Genomic DNA, 18,891 nt, shown 5'->3' on the forward strand with positions numbered 1-18,891 from the left:
GTTACTATGCTTCATGGATTAGGATTTCATTTGCCTATGTTTCCATTTTTTGGCAAGAATCCTCTCCCAGATTCATTTTATTTGTATTTTAGAGAAAAGTCATTATGGAAGAAGTTTCAAAATTATTTACCCTATTGTTGACATTTATTACTAACTATGGCCTTATGAAAATTCTGTTGCCATATATTTGTTCCCTATTTTATATTTATGAAACATATTGAATCATCAACATAGTGATGTTTGGAAATTAAAACTTCAACTGTGTTATTAGAGTACAAAGTGAAAATATATTTATATTTTCCTTGGATCTCATTCTTCAGAAATAAGCTATACTATAAATTTTACACATATTCTGGATATAATTTTTATTAATATCAAACTTCTTCATAAATCAATTCTGGGTTGTGTTCTGTAATTTGCTTTATTTCCTTTGGGTTTATGGTATATCTTCAAAATCTTGTCTCATGAATTCACACAGACTTTTCTTATTTTTCTTAAGTTACATCAGTTTCCTATTTTATAAATGCAGCATAATTTTACAAGTCCTATTTAAAAAGACATTTATAAATTTTTCCTTTGACTTTAGTATTTAACAGCAGTGCTTAAATGAATGTAATTTAATAAATATATTTTAGTTTCTTTGTATGAATATCTCTCATGAATGTCTCTAGGTTCAAATTATGTGTGAATTTATAATTCAATACAAATTTTCCATTTGCCCTTTAAACATGTTTAGTTAATTATATTCTTATCTGAAATGTAGTATCAAAATATTATATTTTTATAGTTAGAAAATCTGATAGAAATGTTTATTATTGTTCAAAACAATAGAAATCTTTTAATATGCTGACCTGCCAATTGTATATTACTGTAAATTGTGCATGTCCTTTGCCTATTTTTAGTGGTAGTTTATTACTTGTTATTGGCTTATAAGAAACATATATATATTATGAAATTCTGAAATATAATATATATGAATGTAAAGTATCTTGCAAATATTTTTTATAAGTTTATTATTCAATAAGCTTTATCACAAGTTGTTTGTCCCTACACATTTCCTGAGAATTACTACCCCAAAGATATTTTACATCACTTCTACTATTAATAGGATTTTTCTGCTATTTATTTTTAATAATTGGTATTAAGAAATGGAGTCATAATTTACCTCTGTAACTTGCTCAACATTCTTATTTTTATAAACAACTTTAAGTATTCTAGATACACAGACATATGTACTCCAATTAGGTTTCCTATTTTATTATCTATCTCATTTTATTTTTCAAACAAAATAGATTATTGAAGCTAGTGAGCATTATTATCTTAGTACTGACTTTAATTAAAATGTTTCCAATGAATTATCTCTAAGCCTGCCTGCCATTAGTCTCATAGCTGAATGGAGTAGAAAAATATTGGTTTTAATTTCTTTCATGGAAACATGCTGTGAAGAAATGTGAGGCCACCTTAATTTATGCCACCCCCATCCCCCCTCAAATTTGAACGCCTGATATTTTTAATCTTGATATCAAAAGGTCTTAATAACTAAAGTTTTAAGGGCCGGGCACGGTGGCTCATGCCTGTAATCCCAGCACTTTGGGAGGCTGAGGCCGGTGGATCACGAAGTCAGGAAATCGAGACCATCCTGGTTGACACGGCGAAACCCCGTCTCTATGAAAAATACAAAAAACTAGCCGGGCGAGGTGGCGGCGCCTGTAGTCCCAGCTACTTGGGAGGCTGAGGCAGGAGAATGGCGTGAACCCGGGAGGCGGAGCTTGCAGTGAGGCGAGATCACCCCGCTGCACTCCAGCCTGGGCGACTGAGCGAGACTCCGTCTCAAAATGAATAAATGAATAAATAGATAAATAAATCAAGTTTAATTGCTTTAAATAACAAAATAAGGGAAGAAAAAAAATGATCGAAAGAGAGTTTATTATTTTGTATCTTCCTTACAATGATCAGAATCTTCTGATTAGTAAGAGTGCAGATTTTAAGATGACTGAATAGTAGATGAAGCATTCTCTAACTTAAACATGGCTTAAATGAATTGAACATTTACTACCTATTCATACACTTATAAATATCTTTAGGAGACACTAAAAACTAATTGTTTTAAAATCTTGCACAACACTTCTTACTCTAATTGGTAGAATTTGTATGTTTATATACATATAATAAATCAATGTGTATTTGCATTTTTGAGAGGAAAGATGATTCCAGCTGAGTTAGAGAAAAGTATATTACAAGCTAAAAAAAGGTATGTTCTACGGTTCTATATTTAACATGCAAACATCTTTATATACTTTACCTATTTTTATTACTGAAAAATAACTGATAAGAAAACTGCTGAAAAAAATAGAATAAATACAAAATGTGGGAAATTTCTTATAAAACTGAAGTGGTGTAATTAAGTAGCATTGCAGTATTTCTAATATTATTGGTTCTGTTAAATATGAAAGGCAAATTTATCAGGGTCATTCCTGTATGATGGGGATTTGGCCATTTCTATGTTTGTGGTGTTACTTCCTTTAAAATAAGTTTAAACAGAAATAACAATAAATAAAATTGAGAGGGAAAGGTATAAATCCACCTTACAGTTATGTTACTGTCTCTAGTGATTATGTACCTCAGAATATTTGAAATCGTTAGCTATTCAATGTCCCTAATCAAAGTTATCCAGATTTCTGACATCGAGAAGTGTAATGGGTACCCGTATTGTATACAGTTCCTGTGGACTTTATGAGATTGTAAGAATGATTCTGTTGTTTTCATCACCAGGGCCAAACTCCATTCTGTGTCTGTGCCACAGCCGGAAGCACAGTGTATGGAGCCTTCGATCCTCTCCCTGCCATTGCTGATATTTGTGAGAAGCACAAACTCTGGATGCATGTGGATGTAAGTCATCTCCTTTAGTCTGACTTATAATGTCTCTTTTTTAAAAAATCCTACAATCCTTAAAGATTCCTAACAGGCATTTCAGGCAAGTCACCAATTTCTCTGTAGCCTAGATTTTATAATGAACAAATACAGAGAAAGAGTAATCTTATTTTTATTTATTTATTTTGACAGAGACTCACCTATCACACAGGCTGGAGTGTAGTGGCAAGATCTCAGCTCACTGCAACCTCTGCCTCCCGGTTCAAGCCATTCTTGTGTCTCGGCCTCTTGAATATCTGGGCTTGCAAGCATGAGCCACCACGCCCAGCCCCCAGCTGGCTAATTTTTTTGTATTTTTAGTGGAGACAGAGTTTCACCAGGTTGGCCAGGCTGGTCTTGAACTACTGACCTCAAGTGATCTGCCCACCTCGACCTCCCAAAGAGTTGGGATTACAGGCATGAGTCACCGCACCTGGTGTACCTAGATTTATTTTTACATAGACTTACTATACCATGAAAAAGGCTAAAAATACACCAAATTATATTTAAAAGACTAAATCTCTGTTAATATTCAACCCCAAATTTAGAACATCAATGTGAAGAAAGTCAAACATGATTTGAAATTGAAATAAGACTCAGCCCATTAATATACATTTCTGTATTAGTATCTATTAAAGAAATAATAACTTTTGATGCTATTAATTTAGTATAATAACTTTCAACAAAAATTTCTTTGGCTTTGATTAGAGTTGAATAAAATTAAAGTTATATCATACAATGGAGATTTTAATTTTTCTGTAGTATAGCCTAATTTGATGCCAACTTTTAAAATCCGTCTTTGGAAATTATACAGAAAGTGCCTTCTTGAATTAATTAGGAACTTAAGACTTCACCGTGTCATGAATAGACAATGAAAATTCATGGTAGGAAAATTTTTTAATGCATTGTTTTTTAAGTAGAATAATTATAGCCAGCTTGGTAATGATCTAGCATAATAATTAAGTCTTCATCATGTTTTCAAATAAATTTAACATAGAAAAAGTAGTCAGTGTAATTGAAAAATAAGTAATTAGTATAAGAGCACATGCTCTTTGTCTTTGTTGCAGGCAGCTTGGGGAGGTGGACTGCTACTATCCAGAAACTATTCCTATAAACTCAGTGGCATTGAAAGGTAAGACCTGGGGCATTGCTTGTGAAAGCCAAAGAACCCATTTGGACTCCTTTTCTAGTGACTGTGAGTGCTAACTGGAGCTGTTTGGTCACCCAGGGCCAACTCTGTGACCTGGAATCCACACAAAGTAATGGGCATCCCTCTTCAATACTCTGCTATCTTGATCCGGGAAAAAGTAAATTATTTCTGTTTTTAATTAGCGACATAAGGGATGGCTTAACAATGACTAGATTCCTTGTGAATGTTTTAAATTAACAAAAATATGACCTCACTGAATTAAACATACTGCAGCACAATTTGCCCTTCGGAGAACTTGTTCTCCTCCTTTGATCTTTAAGTATCAGTCATTTGACAAAATCAAATGAGTATAGTGCATAGGCAGTAAACCAGCTACCTGTGGGTGGAAAGGTGTGTTTTGAGATGAAAGACGGTGAGAAGATCTTTAGAAAACTTGATTATTTATAACCTAGTTATTAAAAACATAATGTCCGGCCAGACGCAGTGGCTCACACCTGTAATCTCTGCATTTTGGGATGCCGAGGCAGGCAGATCGCTTGAGCCCAGAAGTTCAAGACCAGCCTAGGCAACTTGGTGAAACCCCATCTCCACCCAAAATACAAAAAATTAGCCAGATATGTTGGTGCGTGTCTGTGGTCCCAGTTACTCAGGAGGCTGAGGTGGAAGAATGGCTTGAGCCTGGGAGGAGGTTGCAATGAGCCAAGATCGTGCCACTGCACTCCAGCCTAGGTGACAGAGTGAGACCCTGTCTCAAAAAACAAAACATAATGGCCATAGATATATTGAAAAAAAGTGCAACATCATTAATCATCAGGAAAATGAAAATGAACACTTCAGTAAGATATAACCTCACAACTGTTAGGATGCCTATTATAAAAAAAAAAAAAAACAAAGATGAGCATTGGTGACAACGTGGAAAAAATGAAACCCTTGTACACTTTTGATGGGAATGTAAATTAGTGAAAAAAGTATGGGTAAAAAGTATGAAGATTTCTCAAAAAATGAAAAATAAAATTACTATACAATCCCACAATCCCACTACTGGGTATATATCTAAAGGAGATGAAATGAAATGAGAATGCCTGAGAGATAGCTATACTCCCATGCTAACCGCAGCATTATTCACAATAGCCACATTATGGAATCAATCTAAGGGTCCATTCATGGATGAATGGATAAAGAAAATGAGGTGTATATACACAATGGAATACTATTTGTCCATTTTTTAATAAAAAGGAAATCCTACCATTTGTGACCACATGGATGAACCTAGAAGTCGTTAAGTAAGCCAGACACAAAAAAGACAAATATCCCATGATCTCACTCATAAGTAAAATCTAAAAACATTGATCTTACAAAACTAGAGAGCAGAATGGTGGCTACCAGGGGCTGAAGCAGTTGGGGGAGGGAGTTCAAGGGGAAGTTGATCAAAGGATACAAAATGTAAGTTAGATAAGAGGAATAAGTTCAGGAGATCTACTGTAGGACCTGGTGACAATAGTTAATAACAACATACTGTATTCTTGAAAGTTGTTAAAAGAGTGGGTGTTACATGATCTCACCACAAAAGTGAAAACTATATGCAGTAATGCATTCGTTAATAAACTACATATAGTCATTCCACAATGCATATATACATCATACATATACATATTCCACAATGCCTATGTAGGAAATCGATGTTAGTTAACTGTATTTAGTCATTCCACAATGCATAGTGTGTGTACAACGTGCATATATGCAATACTTCATACATATATGCCAAAACATCAAGTCGTGCACACAATAAATAAAATTTTATTCATCAATTTACAAATAAAATGAAATAATTTTAAAAAGCCACCAAGCAAAATATCTCTTAAGGATCAAATTTGTCTCACTGGCCAATTTGTAATCTTAGAGTATAGAGCCAATAATAGGTCATATTTTCATGTGGATGACAATGAATAACTGTAATATGTTTTTGGCACAAAAAACATAAATGTAGCCAGGTGTGGTGGCTCTCGCCTATAATCCCAGCACTTTGGGAGGCTGAGGCAGGTGGATCATGAGGTCAGGAATTCGAGACCAGCCTGACCAACATGGTGAAAATCCATCTCTACTAAAAATACAAAAAATTAGCCCAGCGTGGTGGTACATGCCTACAGTCTCAGCTACTCAGGAGGCTGAGGTAGGAGAATTGCTTGAACCTGGGAGGTGGGTGTTGCAGTGAGCCGAGATCACACCATTGCACTCCAGCCTGGGTGACAGATTGAGACTTCATCTCAAAAAAAAAAAAAAAAAAAAAAGCATAAAAGTGTGTGTAGTATGACATTTTTTTCTGTTTACATGTATATTTATTTTATTTCCCTTCATAGTAAATGTGACGGTGTACAAGGACTGAAGCTCATAATCTCCTCCAAGTAGAAATACAATTATAAAGTTGCATATTCTTTATTGAGTTGTCAAGTTGGAAACACATTTTACCTAACTTTCATTTCTACCTTTGGGGACATCATTTTCTATTTTCTTATTTGCAAGCAATACACGGCTTTTGGGTATAAAAATAATGTCTTCCTACTATAGCCTTCCTGCCTACTCTTTGAGTACTTCATGCTCACTTCATCTTCCCTAGTTCTGAGGGAATCTTTGTTCCCTCACTACCTAGTGCATTATCAGCTCTGCTGACTGAAACATTAACATTAGCTCTGCTTCAGCTCCTGCCAAGTTGGCTGCATGGCAGCAATACCCCGTCCACAAAATGGCAGGTGCCTCATGCTCAAAGCCTGCAGGTTAGCAGACTGATACTTCAGCACTGGTGTGTGTCCAGAACTCACACATTATAGTTCAGCCATTTTTTTTTTTTTTGAGAAGTTTTCAAATTTGTCTTCAACCCCCACCTTGCTAACAGGTCTCTATTTAACTTTCAGATTTCAGATACCTTTCTTTTTATGGCTCAAATACAAATTTTCTGCAGTTTTCTCTGATTTCTTAGCCCACCATGAGTATGCTGAAATAATACATTTCATTCTACATAAGTACCTATCATGAGTTTTCAAATAAATTGTTTTGTTATATTTTGTCTTGTACTTTATCTTTACCTAAAGATAGATAGATGGTCAATGGAAGTAGAGCAGAATTCCCAAACCAATAAGCCTTTACTATTTTTAAGGTCATTTCTGGAAAACAAGTCTATCTTGGTGTAGCCTTGAATCAAGAGGAACGTTCGATTCTTACCTGTTAACCACTTGAATGTCTGGGGCTGCAGATAGACAATTTTAATTCATGCCTTAATGAGTAGAACAATTTGAGTATATTCAATATTTAATGAATGTATTTTTCAATACTGACAAAGGAATTGAGTATAAGGAAGTAAGTGTATACATTTTTGTATAATTGTACATAAAATACATTTAAGCTGATTTTAAATATTTTTCATTTTTATGCTCAAGGGAGTGAAAATACCATATGTTTTTCAAATAAAATGCCAACCACATCAATTTCATTCATTCAGAAGAAGCTTTTCATAATGCAAAATATAAACTCATTAAGTAGCTTCTCCTTGTTGCTAGGATGGGGATTGAAATCCTTGACCTTGTACAAAGGCCCAGGAGGTGTAGTCTGTAACTTTCTCTGAACTGTTACTTCCTCTTGTGTTTCCTTTTGTTTTATTCATATCCTTTGGCCTCCTTTTAGTTCCAGAAAGATGTACTGCAGCTCTCTTCATTATGATCTCAGTACATCTTTCTCTTCTCACCTGTCAGTCATGGTCTGACTCAACTTTCACTCCCACAGCTCTCTTCCCCCAGCATCTTTCTTGCTCAACTGCTGATTCAAAAACGTTTTTTACTCAGAAGCCTTCCTTGACTTCCAGGCTACATGGAATCTTTGACCCTTAGACCAGAATATTCTATAGCACCATGAAAACTCTTTCATAGCATTTATCATGGGTATAATTTGACATTCATATCTGTGACATTGTGTTTAGTGCCAGCCCTGCCCTTACCTACCCAGCCTCCTGCCACTCAGACTATAAGTTACATGAAGGCAGAGTTTCTCTACCCTTTTTCTCACCACAAATCCACTGTCTCAGCACCATGTATGACAGGTGCGATAAACATACGCTGCTTAATGAGTAAGTGTAGCTCAATCATCACATCAGATAAAGCTCATCTTGATACTGTTTTAATTACTGTATTAATTACTTGATGATACTGTTTTCAATAGTCTCTAGACCTGCTCTAACAAAAGATTAAAAAGGAGGTTCAAAAGAGCCTAAGAAGAAAATACTTACTTGTGTAAATAGGACACCCAAAATACATATTCATAAAATATTTTTGTTTTTGAGTTATAATTTCTATTCTATTTCCCTCAAATACTTCAACACTGACCATCACACTGTGGTCTTTCCTGTAGATCACAAGCCTATCCTGAAACAGAGTGTGAGTGTGAGTTATCTTCCGTAGGATGTTGGGTTTCCATAAACCTCAAGTCAGACTGCCCTTTTGTCAGCTCCCAAATTCATCATTGTATAGATATATGTTCTTAAAAATTACTTAACAAACATGTTAACATTTTCAGTTTCTTCAATCTATAAAAATGATGTCATTATAGTACCTATACCATCGGTTTTCCATGAGGATCAAATGATCTAATGTGAGGTGGCAAGCATATAACAAACACATAATACATATAATGCTATTTACCTCTTGTACAAATAGTTCTGCTTAAGTTACATTTAAATTATACCCCATCAAGGTACATAACATTAGGTTTTGTTGTGCTGAAGCAACATACACACGGAGAAAATAATTTCTGTCTCAATGATGGGTAACATGTCCTTTTCTAGTGATTATTTCTTAATCTTCCAAAATAAAGCTTCCTGAAGTCTTTAACACCGAGGAGGAATGTTTTCCACATTTTTTATATGAGACAAAAGGCTAGAAAAAGATAAAATTAAATAAATGGATTAAATGCATGGATTATTTTATTCTTCATCTACTATGATCATCAGAGCTGTTTATTTGGCATCTACACCGTTGGTTCACAGGATAGTTTAGTTAAAATGGACTAGGCAGTCAGTTTTCACTAACATTATTAAAAAACAGTCACATAATTTCAAAATAGCCAGACTTCAAGGCATTTAAGTTTTAAAAAGTAGACAAGTATTCACCAAATTCCACCACCTGCATGTTCCAGATAAATCCAAAAAAACAACTGAATATGCTCAAACATTTTCAAAAAAGAATATATTTCTATATTAAATATGTAAAATTCTACCTAAATTTGCATTCAAATTGGAAATAGTAAGTTAAGTGAAATAAATAATTGTGGTTTCTTATTGAAATGTACCTGACTTACATGTTAGATATGTTTTTTCTTTTTTAGGGTCTTCTAGATGCATGTAATCAGATGCAAGCTGACTATCTTTCCCATCAGATAAACTCTACAATGTTGACTTTGACACTGGAGATAAAACTATGCAGTGTGGCCGACATGTTGATATCTTCAGGCTATGGTTAATGTGGAAAGCAAAGGTAGGAATTTGTCATCTTTTACTCATTCTACTTTTTATTGGAGTAGAAAAGAAAGGGGGTAAGGCCCATATTAATATGCGTATTTGGGGGAAAAAACCCAAAATTTTAAAGTTTTAGGGCTATAATAATCTGGTTTTTAACAAGAACAAATTTAACTAATCAAGTTAATGAATTTCATTATTTATTTGGGATTTTGACATTTTACACCACAAGGTAGTAGAGAATACATGAACCTCGGGTGTGTTTCTAAGATGAGAACCTCTCAATGTTGTCAGGTGCCAAACAGATGTGTAAGTGTCTGAAATGCATGGGTTGTTAAGAAAAGAGGGAATAATGAAACTGGAGACTATAGTAACAGTGACTCATTCACATTTAAATTACTCTGTAGCAATGTACCATCCATATTGATGAAGTTTAACAATTTACTCTCAATTTGTTGAGCACTATTTTACAGTCTAGGCAGTCTAGGTGCTGGGGAATGCAGTGAGCAAATAAATCAAATTTCCTTTTCTCATGTAAGTTACATTTGGGAGGGTTGTGGAGGGTTTGGGTGCTATAGACAATAATCAATGAGTTAGCTAGAAATGCTATTTAAAAAAACCAAGGGAGCTTAGAGAATATAGAGTGATGACACTTCATGCATTAAGAACAAGGACTTTGGATATTGTTTTCAGTGTTACATAAAATCACTAAATGGTTTTGATCCAAGGAGAGACAGAATCAGATTATGTTGTAAAGGGAATGGTTTTGGCTTCTTATGATAAATGCATGATAGGGAAGAGAAGAGAAGCAATGTGATTAGTTAGGAGGTTCTTCCAGTGGTCTAGGCAAGACATGATGGTGGATTGACCTAAAGTGGTAGCAGTGAAACTAAAGAAAAGTAGTTGGATCCTAGAGTAGTTCTAAGGTAAAATAAATAGGATTTACTGATGGATTGGATGTAGGGTATGAGAAGAAGGGAGTGAAAGAACATTCCAACCATTTTGATCTGAGCAACTAGGAGAAAAGAGTAATATCCTGAATTTAAGAAGGTGATGGAAAGAACTGATTTGTATCATGGAAATACAATTTTTTTAAGTTAAGACTGACAGATAAAGTGAAGATGTTGAATAGTGAATTGAGATTCAGTTGGAAGTTGTGGAAGATAATATACATTTAAAATTACTACATGTAGATAGTATCTGAAGTCATGGGACTGACTGTAGGTAGAAACAAGAGAAGGGCAGGGAAAGGAAACTTAAAACATGGAAATCAAGGAGAAGCAGAAAAGATGCAACCAAGGACACTCTGAAGTGTAACCAAGTATATAAAAGGATAACAAAGAAGGTGAGGTGTCGGCCGGGCACCGTGGCTCATGCCTGTAAGTAATCCCAGCACTTTGGGAAGCTGAGGCAGGCAGATCACCTGCGGTCAAGAGATTGAGACCATCCTGGCCAACATGATGAAACCCTGTCTCTACTAAAAATACAAAAATTAGCTGGGCGTGGTGGCGCGCGCCTGTAATCCCAGCTACTTGGGAGGCTGAGGCAGGAGAATCACTTGAACCCCGGAGGCAGAGGTTGCAGTGAGCCGAGATTGTGCCACTGCACTACAGCCTGGCAACAGAGTGAAACTCAAAAAAAAAAAAAAAAGGAAAGAAAAGACAGTGAGGTGTCACCAAATCTATGGGAAGAAAGAATTTCAGCAAACAATGATACTATACCAAACTATGTGTATTGCTTGACTAAAATGAGAACTGGAAATTAAAAATTAAATACTTCATTATTGTTCAGTAGTGATCTCAGAAAATTAAATACTTCATTATTGTTCAGTAGTGATCTCAGTAAGAACAGTTGTGTGAGAATAGAAAGTGAGGAAATGAAAAAAGCGAATGTAGAAAAGTGTTTTGAGGAGATTGACTATAAAGGGCAAGACAGACACCGTGGTAGCTGGAGGGAAATGAACATCCAAAGGCATTTTTGTTTTTGTTGGTTTAGATCAGCTTTATTATAGCATACAAATATACTTTTTGTCATAGTCCAATAGATGGAAAAACATGGTTATGCAAAAAGAAAGTGAAAAACTGGAATGGGTGCTTTGTTTTACGCAAAAGGTGAGCAAGTGATGTAGTTTACAATTAAACTCCAGATAGGCTCATCCTATCTGGAGTAAGGTACAACCCATCTGTTGTATTGGGTTGATGCAAAAGAAATTTCCCTTTTTGCTACTATTTTTAATTGTTTTTTACCATTAAAAAGTGGCAAAAACCACAATTACTTTCGCACCAACCTAATAACTGGAGGAGAGACCATATACAAATAGGTAGGATGGCATACTTAGTTCTACAATGTTATTTGCTGAGTATTCCTATTTTGTCAAAGAAACAAGATCATCTAGTGAAATTGTGAGGAGTGAAGGGAAACTGGAGATTTAGTGAGTTGAATGAAAGTATGAAATATTATCTAGGCAATGGAGGATTGGCCAGGGAACTCTAATCAGACTGTGGAGAGGTGCTGAAGGTCCACTTGAGATTTGTGGTTGTAACTTTACATTAACACCGATTCTCCAAGTTGCTTTTCCCCATCTGTATTTACCTGCCCAATACAAAAATGGAATAGACAGAAATATTGATTTAATGAGGTTAGGAGACAGTCAATTAGTGACCTTTCCCTGGTACTTAAAGCAATTTATACAACACTTCCTTTTCCTATTAACACTTTCAACATATGTAACTTTGACTAAATATAAACATATTATAGACTCAAACTTAATATTCTCTAGTCCTAATGAACATAAAAGTATGATGTTATATTTAAAATAAGTAGAGCTTAGGTGTCTTTGACTCTTCATATAACTCTAATAGCAGGGGAAATTTGAAAAATACCAGAAGAATATTGTAATTTGCAAAGAACCTAGACAAGTCATTTAAATTCTCTCAGATTCAGGCTCTTCGTTTGTACAATTATGTGTACCTATCTCTTTATACAGATACAGTTGAGTTTAAATAAAATATTACATATAAACACTTATACTGCTATAATTCACCATATAACCTAAAGAGTTATCATTGTCACAAGTTATTTTCAATTAAGATAAAGCACAATTTTTATATTATCAGGCTTGGGGCATCTTGATACTTTTTTATGACACCTTTCAGCTTCACAAGCTTTATACATTTTAGCTTTACAAGCTGAAAAAAACAAATCAACATAATGAAAGCATGCCTGGTTTTCATTTGTAAATGCTAAAACAACCCAGAATTTAAACAGGAAATCCTTTCAGAAACTGCACCAAATCTACCAGAGACAAGAGGTGACAGTAAATACTGAGTCAAAATTACTAAGAATGATTTTAATGAAGTTTATTATGTACTGCTATTTTGAAAGGACAATAGAGAAAAGAATATGAAAGGAGACATTTATGAAAATCATCAGAATGTGGTCAAATGTTCAGCATAATTAATTGTTTTGTTACAATTATAGGATCAATATGAAGATAGTCATTGCATATTCATGTCTCACACCTATTACATAAAAGCTTATGGTGGAGTCAAGAATTCAATCATAATTATCTATGATTATGGTCATTGTCATATGACACGAATCATATGAAAATGGCCAAAGTCACAGACTAATATTTTAACTCATCTCACGTTTCATGATTTTGGTCACAAGAAAATATAAATGACTAAGTAAAGGAATATAATTTAAATTCTGCAGAGGATTTTTTGGTTCTTGAATTTTTAAGAACTGTTCCAAGTATAAGCTGCTTCCATTGCCAGTGTGTTTACCTTTATTCAATCTGTGGTTATTTAGGTCATCGTTATTTGCATCCAATGTTTAGATGATTCCATTGATTTTTAGAACTCTATGAATCCCAAATTATGGTTCCATTATTTTCCTAAATATCTCTCAAGAAAACTGCCACCTTTCTAACTGCAAATTGCAAGTGGTTTCTCAAGTCAAAATTCTAACTGAGGTGACAAGAATATTTGGCAGTCCCACCATTACCATGTACTCTATGACATTTCAGGAATAAAAAACATGTTAGAAACATAAAAATGTGTTAGTACTTTTTTAGGTCTCTTTTTCACCTTTATTAATAGTGATAATGGGTCAAGCTACCTGAAGTCAATATTGATTCTCAGATGTGAATACTTATCTATTGCCTAAAAGATCCATCTACTTCAGGATCAGGGTCTGCAGATACAGTTTCTCCAAATATTATACAATAAAAATTATATGTTCTGCACCCTCCTCTTGCCCATTATTTATGTTTAACTGAAATAACCAACAAGATTTTATAAAGCTATTTCTTTCACCCCCTTCCTAGTCCTCTATAGAAAGACGGACATTAGGTTCTGTGTAGATCAAAGGTTTGACATGAACTAAAAGAATCTTTCATGTATTATTAGCCCTACTGTTTAATTTGAACTCATTTCTTTTGTTAGAAATTTGGTATTCCAAAAGCGAAGACATCATAGAAATCATCCATCAAGAACCTATTATATAGACAACATTCTGATGCAGATATCTATATAATCAGTAACACAGGATTACACTTGGCAATTATATAAACTTTGAAGTTTCCCAGATAATTTTTATTATTCTAAGACATGCATTCTGTAAATTCTTTTCCTGGAGATTTTTAAATGGACAATTTGGAATTTTGGGTAAACTTAAAAGACTTTAAAGCTCAAATTTTTGCACCCGTGCAGCCTTGTGTAAATTTTGGACACTGATAATCCCAATGTTTCTCAACCCACTTCTATACAGATAGCATTTTGTAAATATTTTTATAAAGCTTATCAAATTTGTAAGAGGTTACCAGTTCTCAAATATAATAGCTTAGCTGCCAATCAAAGCATGTAGCTTGACCTAGCTTAAATAACAGAGTATATACCTAAATACTTGTCATGAGGTTCAACCTTGAACAAATGTTCAGCACTTACCAAAATATTTTTTAAAGAAGTTATAATTATGCAATTATCTAAATGATCATATAGTTCATCAATAAAAGCGTGACATTAGAACTTTTTAACACAACCTACTGTAAGAAATACATTTATGTTAATGTAATAACCCACATCCATATACACAAAATGTAATCAAACAGATTTTAGGGGGAAAAACCCTTGTAATATATGAAACTCTGATAAATTCTATTCTACTCTATTTTAGAGAGCTGTCACCTGGGTCACTGTTTGGCCTTTTATAAAATTGACTTAACTGATGTATTTTTAATATCCATACTTTTGAAAATTTTAGCCTTAAAATAAACATGAGGCTTTTTAGATCAGAGAAAGATAAATTATTTACTTACAGAATATCTTAGCATAGACACTCACACTCTATTTTCCTCTTCAGACACCACCATGAGGGCATCTTAGCCTACAGGTACAAAGGAGATTTATACTATCCTGCAGGAAACCCTAAAATTGTGAAACTGGAATCTTATGTAGGAGCTGGTACATGGAGGTGTGGGACCTATGAGATCTTATACTCTGGATTTCAAACAAATATTCTTTCAGGGGAGGAGAGAAAGGTCTCTACCTCCTTCTAGGACAGAATGAAAATATTTGACTCCTGTGGAGATAGCAAAGGTTTAAATACTCCTTCAATGGGAAAAGACAGCATATGCCTCCATCACAAAGGGGATCAGTAGTAACAGAATGTGAAAAACAAATGGGTATGAAAAAAAAAGAGACATCTTCTAATTTTAAAAGTTCCAAGTCTTGTTCATTATTCACTAGTCCTTTAGCCCAGGTTGTTAGTAATTTTGCTCAGAGAGCCCTAATCATGCAGGAACATGAAGTATTTTTCTTATATTGACTGAATTACTTTTAGGTTTTCTTTCATGGGTTGTCCCATATCAAGTGGCACGATAAAGAAAAGCCCTAAAGAAAGTGTGAAATGATGTATAGTCATGTGTTGAAGACTTTGTCCAGTGCACACCATCCTCTTTGTGAATCACAAGGGATTTTTCTCTGGTGTCAGTATTAAGATTAGTTATGCTCCACATCAGTTAACTTTTTGTTTAAGTGGATATGAAATTCTTAGTACAAAACACAAATAGAATAATACAATCTGTAAAATGAATCACAGAGGCAAATTCATGATCCTTTTTCAGTTGGTGTGTAATACCTTGGCACTCATTTTCTCTTTTAACTTTTTTACATTCATTGACTACTTTTTTTTTTTTTTTTTTTTTTGAGACAGAGTCTCACTCTGTCGCCCAGGCTGGAGTGCAGTGGCGCGATCTTGGCTCACTGCAAGCTCTGCCTCCCGGGTTCACGCCATTCTCCTGCCTCAGCCTCCCGAGTAGCTGGGACTACAGGTGCCCGCCACCACACCTGGATAATTTTTGTATTTTCAGTAGAGACAGGGTTTCACTGTGGTCTCGATCTCCTGACCTCGTGATCTGCCCACCTCAGCCTCCCAAAGTGCTGGGATTACAGGCGTGAGCCACACTGCCCAGCCTCATTGACTACTTTTTTGTAAATTTATAATCATCTTGTTCAGATATCTATATTTCTAAAAAACACTGTAATATACATGTACATGTATATATATGCATATATACATGTGTGTGTATATCTATATATATATACTGGTAACTCACTTTGAATACTTTGGTAATAAGGATTGAAAACATTAATACGTTAACTCACCAAAATGGACCTACCACTTATTGAACATTTATTGTGCTAGGACCTTTACATGTGTTATCTTGCTTTTATTTTCCAATAATTCTGCTGGATACGTATTGTACTTGCCCAGCAGGTTCTTCTTTCTTGCTTCACAGATAAAACCAATGCACTGAGACAGTGGTATTGCAATAGAGAAAGAGTTTGATAGAGAAAGAGTTCAATAGAGAAAGAGTTTAATAACTGCAGGGCCAGCAAAGTGGAAGGATGGAAGTTTATTTCTCAAATCAGCCTTCCTGAAAACTCTGAGGCTAGGGGTTTTCAAATATAATTTGGTAGACAGGGAGCTAGGGAATGGGGCTACTTCCCTAACCCCCTGCCTACCAAATTATACTTGGTCGAGTCAGGGATGTTATCACAGGAGATCAAAGCTGTATTCTTGTGCTAAGTCATTTCCTGGGTGGGGATCCCAAGACCAGATAAGGTGGTTTCTTGGTGTGGGTTATCAGCCCAGGTGATCCCAGCTGGTCCATTAGAATGCAGGGATTAAAAAATACCTGAAGCACAAATCTTAGGGTTTACAATAGTGATGTGATCTTTAGGAGTAATTGCAGAGGCTAAAAATCTTGTGTCCTCTGTCTATATGACTCCTAAACTATAATTCTAACCTTGTGACTAATTTGTTAGTTTTAGAAAGGTTGATTCAGTTCTTGAGCAAGGACAAGGTTAGTTTTGGGAAGGGACTGTTATCATTGTTGTTTTAAAGTTAAACTATAAACTAAATTTCTCCCATAGTTAGCTTGGCCTACACTGAGGAAGCAACATGGAGTCAGGTTCAATTTTTCTCACTGTTATAATTTTTGCAAAGGCAATTTCAGTATTATTATGTCTAGTAAGTATATACAGAAACAGTAGCTTACTGATGGATGGGGAGAACTAACTCTAAGCAATAGAGTTTTAGATGAGACCTGGCTACTCATCTATAGCCAACATGTATGTTTCTTTCCACATGTATGTTTCTTTCCAGAAGTTCTTGTTGGCTGTCTCGATACAATTCATAGCACTATAAGAATGGCAAAATGCACACAGGATAGTGATAAGAAATCAGATTCATAATTTTTTTGCATACAGAGAATATGGCATAAAAATGATGCATCTATAGATATTACGTATTCAGGACTATCTCAAGGACTAGTTGACAAAAACTCAGTATAGTGGAATGTTTTTACTTAAAAGTTACATTCCTACATGGTGAAAATTAGGTTCAGGTAAAAATCTGTAGTGAGCTTGAAAGAAAGGAGTTGACTTGAAAATTTGTTATCATAATTTATAATTATTTTTATAATTATTAAATATTTAAATATTTTTAAGTGAGCCACCATTAGTACTCTTGCCAAAATAATGGGCATTAAGAGAAAATCTAAAAATATAAATTAAAAAACTCTATTTTGTTCTCATTTGCTTTAATTATACAATGAATACTTCGTTTATTGCAAAAGAGGAGCCATGATTAACAAAATTTAGATTTCTTACAAATGTAATTAATTATATGAAATACTGTGACAGATTGTAAACATCAGAGAAAAAACATATAGAAATATAAGATTCCACAAACGTTACTTATGTATGCAAAAATAAATATAATGCAAAAGCCTACTTTGAGATGAATGTTTTACGTGAATTGGACAGGTTCTGGAATCATAAAATGAATCTGGCCATGAGAACGCTACGGAAAGCTTAATTGTGCAAGAGCCTCATCTGCTCCTCTGAAATCCACCATTGCATTTACCTTGAGTCTGTGCTTCCCAAAGGTTGTTCCAGGCAGTGACTGAATTGGCAAGGACTCTATGACAGTCCTCATTCCTAGGAGACAGGAGAGTCCTCTCAAAGCTGACTTGGCATAAATATACTTGTGGCCTTTTAAAATCTTCCTCAGACTTTATGGTAGTCATGGATGCTGCTCCCCTACCTCCCCTTAACATCCCTTTTACTTAGAGCCAGACTTGTTCACTATCTGATGGCTCTCCCAGTCTAATCAGCTCTCTCTCCTCTGTCTTTCACACAGGGACTTCCACCAATACAAGTGTTGAGCATTTTTAATCCCATCTTGGCATATGCTTTTGGGAGGACCTGGTCTAACAGAATTTCTTAAAGTTTAGACTAAAGTTGCCATTGTCTTTGCTATTTAATGTTTGTAGATATTTTTCCAAGAAATTTAAAAATGCATTTACTATATGGACACATGGCATAATATTTTTTATTGTCATTTCAACATGTGTGAATGTTACCAAAAGATTCTATAGGAAAAATTTCTGGAGAGTGTTATGCTCTATGGCAACTACTTCAATGGTCCTTAGCCTCATTTCTTCAGAATTAAGAGTCAGAATATTCTTTTTCAATAATTTCGATTAACTTTTCTATAAGTTTGTTTTGATTTATTTTTAACTACCAGTAATTTCCCCTGAAATAATTGCCCTCAGGAAAAAAAAATACCTGGCATAATGTCAAATGATAAAGTGGTTATCTCAAGAAATTAGTTCATTGACATTTAATCCTACATATTCCTAGGCATTTCAGAGACTAACAGTGTGTTTGTTTGCAATTGTGAGTTGCCAAGTGTGATAAGTTCTTACAATCAAAACTTACAACGTATTTTGGTTTATAAATATATACATAGATGAATCATTTAT

At 34.6% G+C, this 18,891-nt stretch overlaps 1 protein-coding gene across 1 annotated transcript in view; it reads left to right on the forward strand.

Annotated features, from left to right (window-relative positions):
• LOC105553924 (glutamate decarboxylase 2-like) overlaps window positions 1-18,891 on the forward strand; it is a 57,979-nt gene that overhangs the window by 17,565 nt on the left and 21,523 nt on the right. Inside the window, 6 exon segments of the mRNA XM_012000111.1 lie at window positions 2,145-2,255; window positions 2,773-2,889; window positions 3,978-4,042; window positions 4,139-4,217; window positions 9,428-9,464; window positions 9,467-9,576. Of these exon segments, the coding sequence (XP_011855501.1) occupies window positions 2,145-2,255; window positions 2,773-2,889; window positions 3,978-4,042; window positions 4,139-4,217; window positions 9,428-9,464; window positions 9,467-9,576 (519 nt within the window).

This window comes from Mandrillus leucophaeus, unplaced genomic scaffold (genome assembly GCF_000951045.1).
Source record: "Mandrillus leucophaeus isolate KB7577 unplaced genomic scaffold, Mleu.le_1.0 Scaffold618, whole genome shotgun sequence".
In the NCBI taxonomy this organism is placed as follows: Eukaryota; Metazoa; Chordata; class Mammalia; order Primates; family Cercopithecidae; genus Mandrillus; species Mandrillus leucophaeus.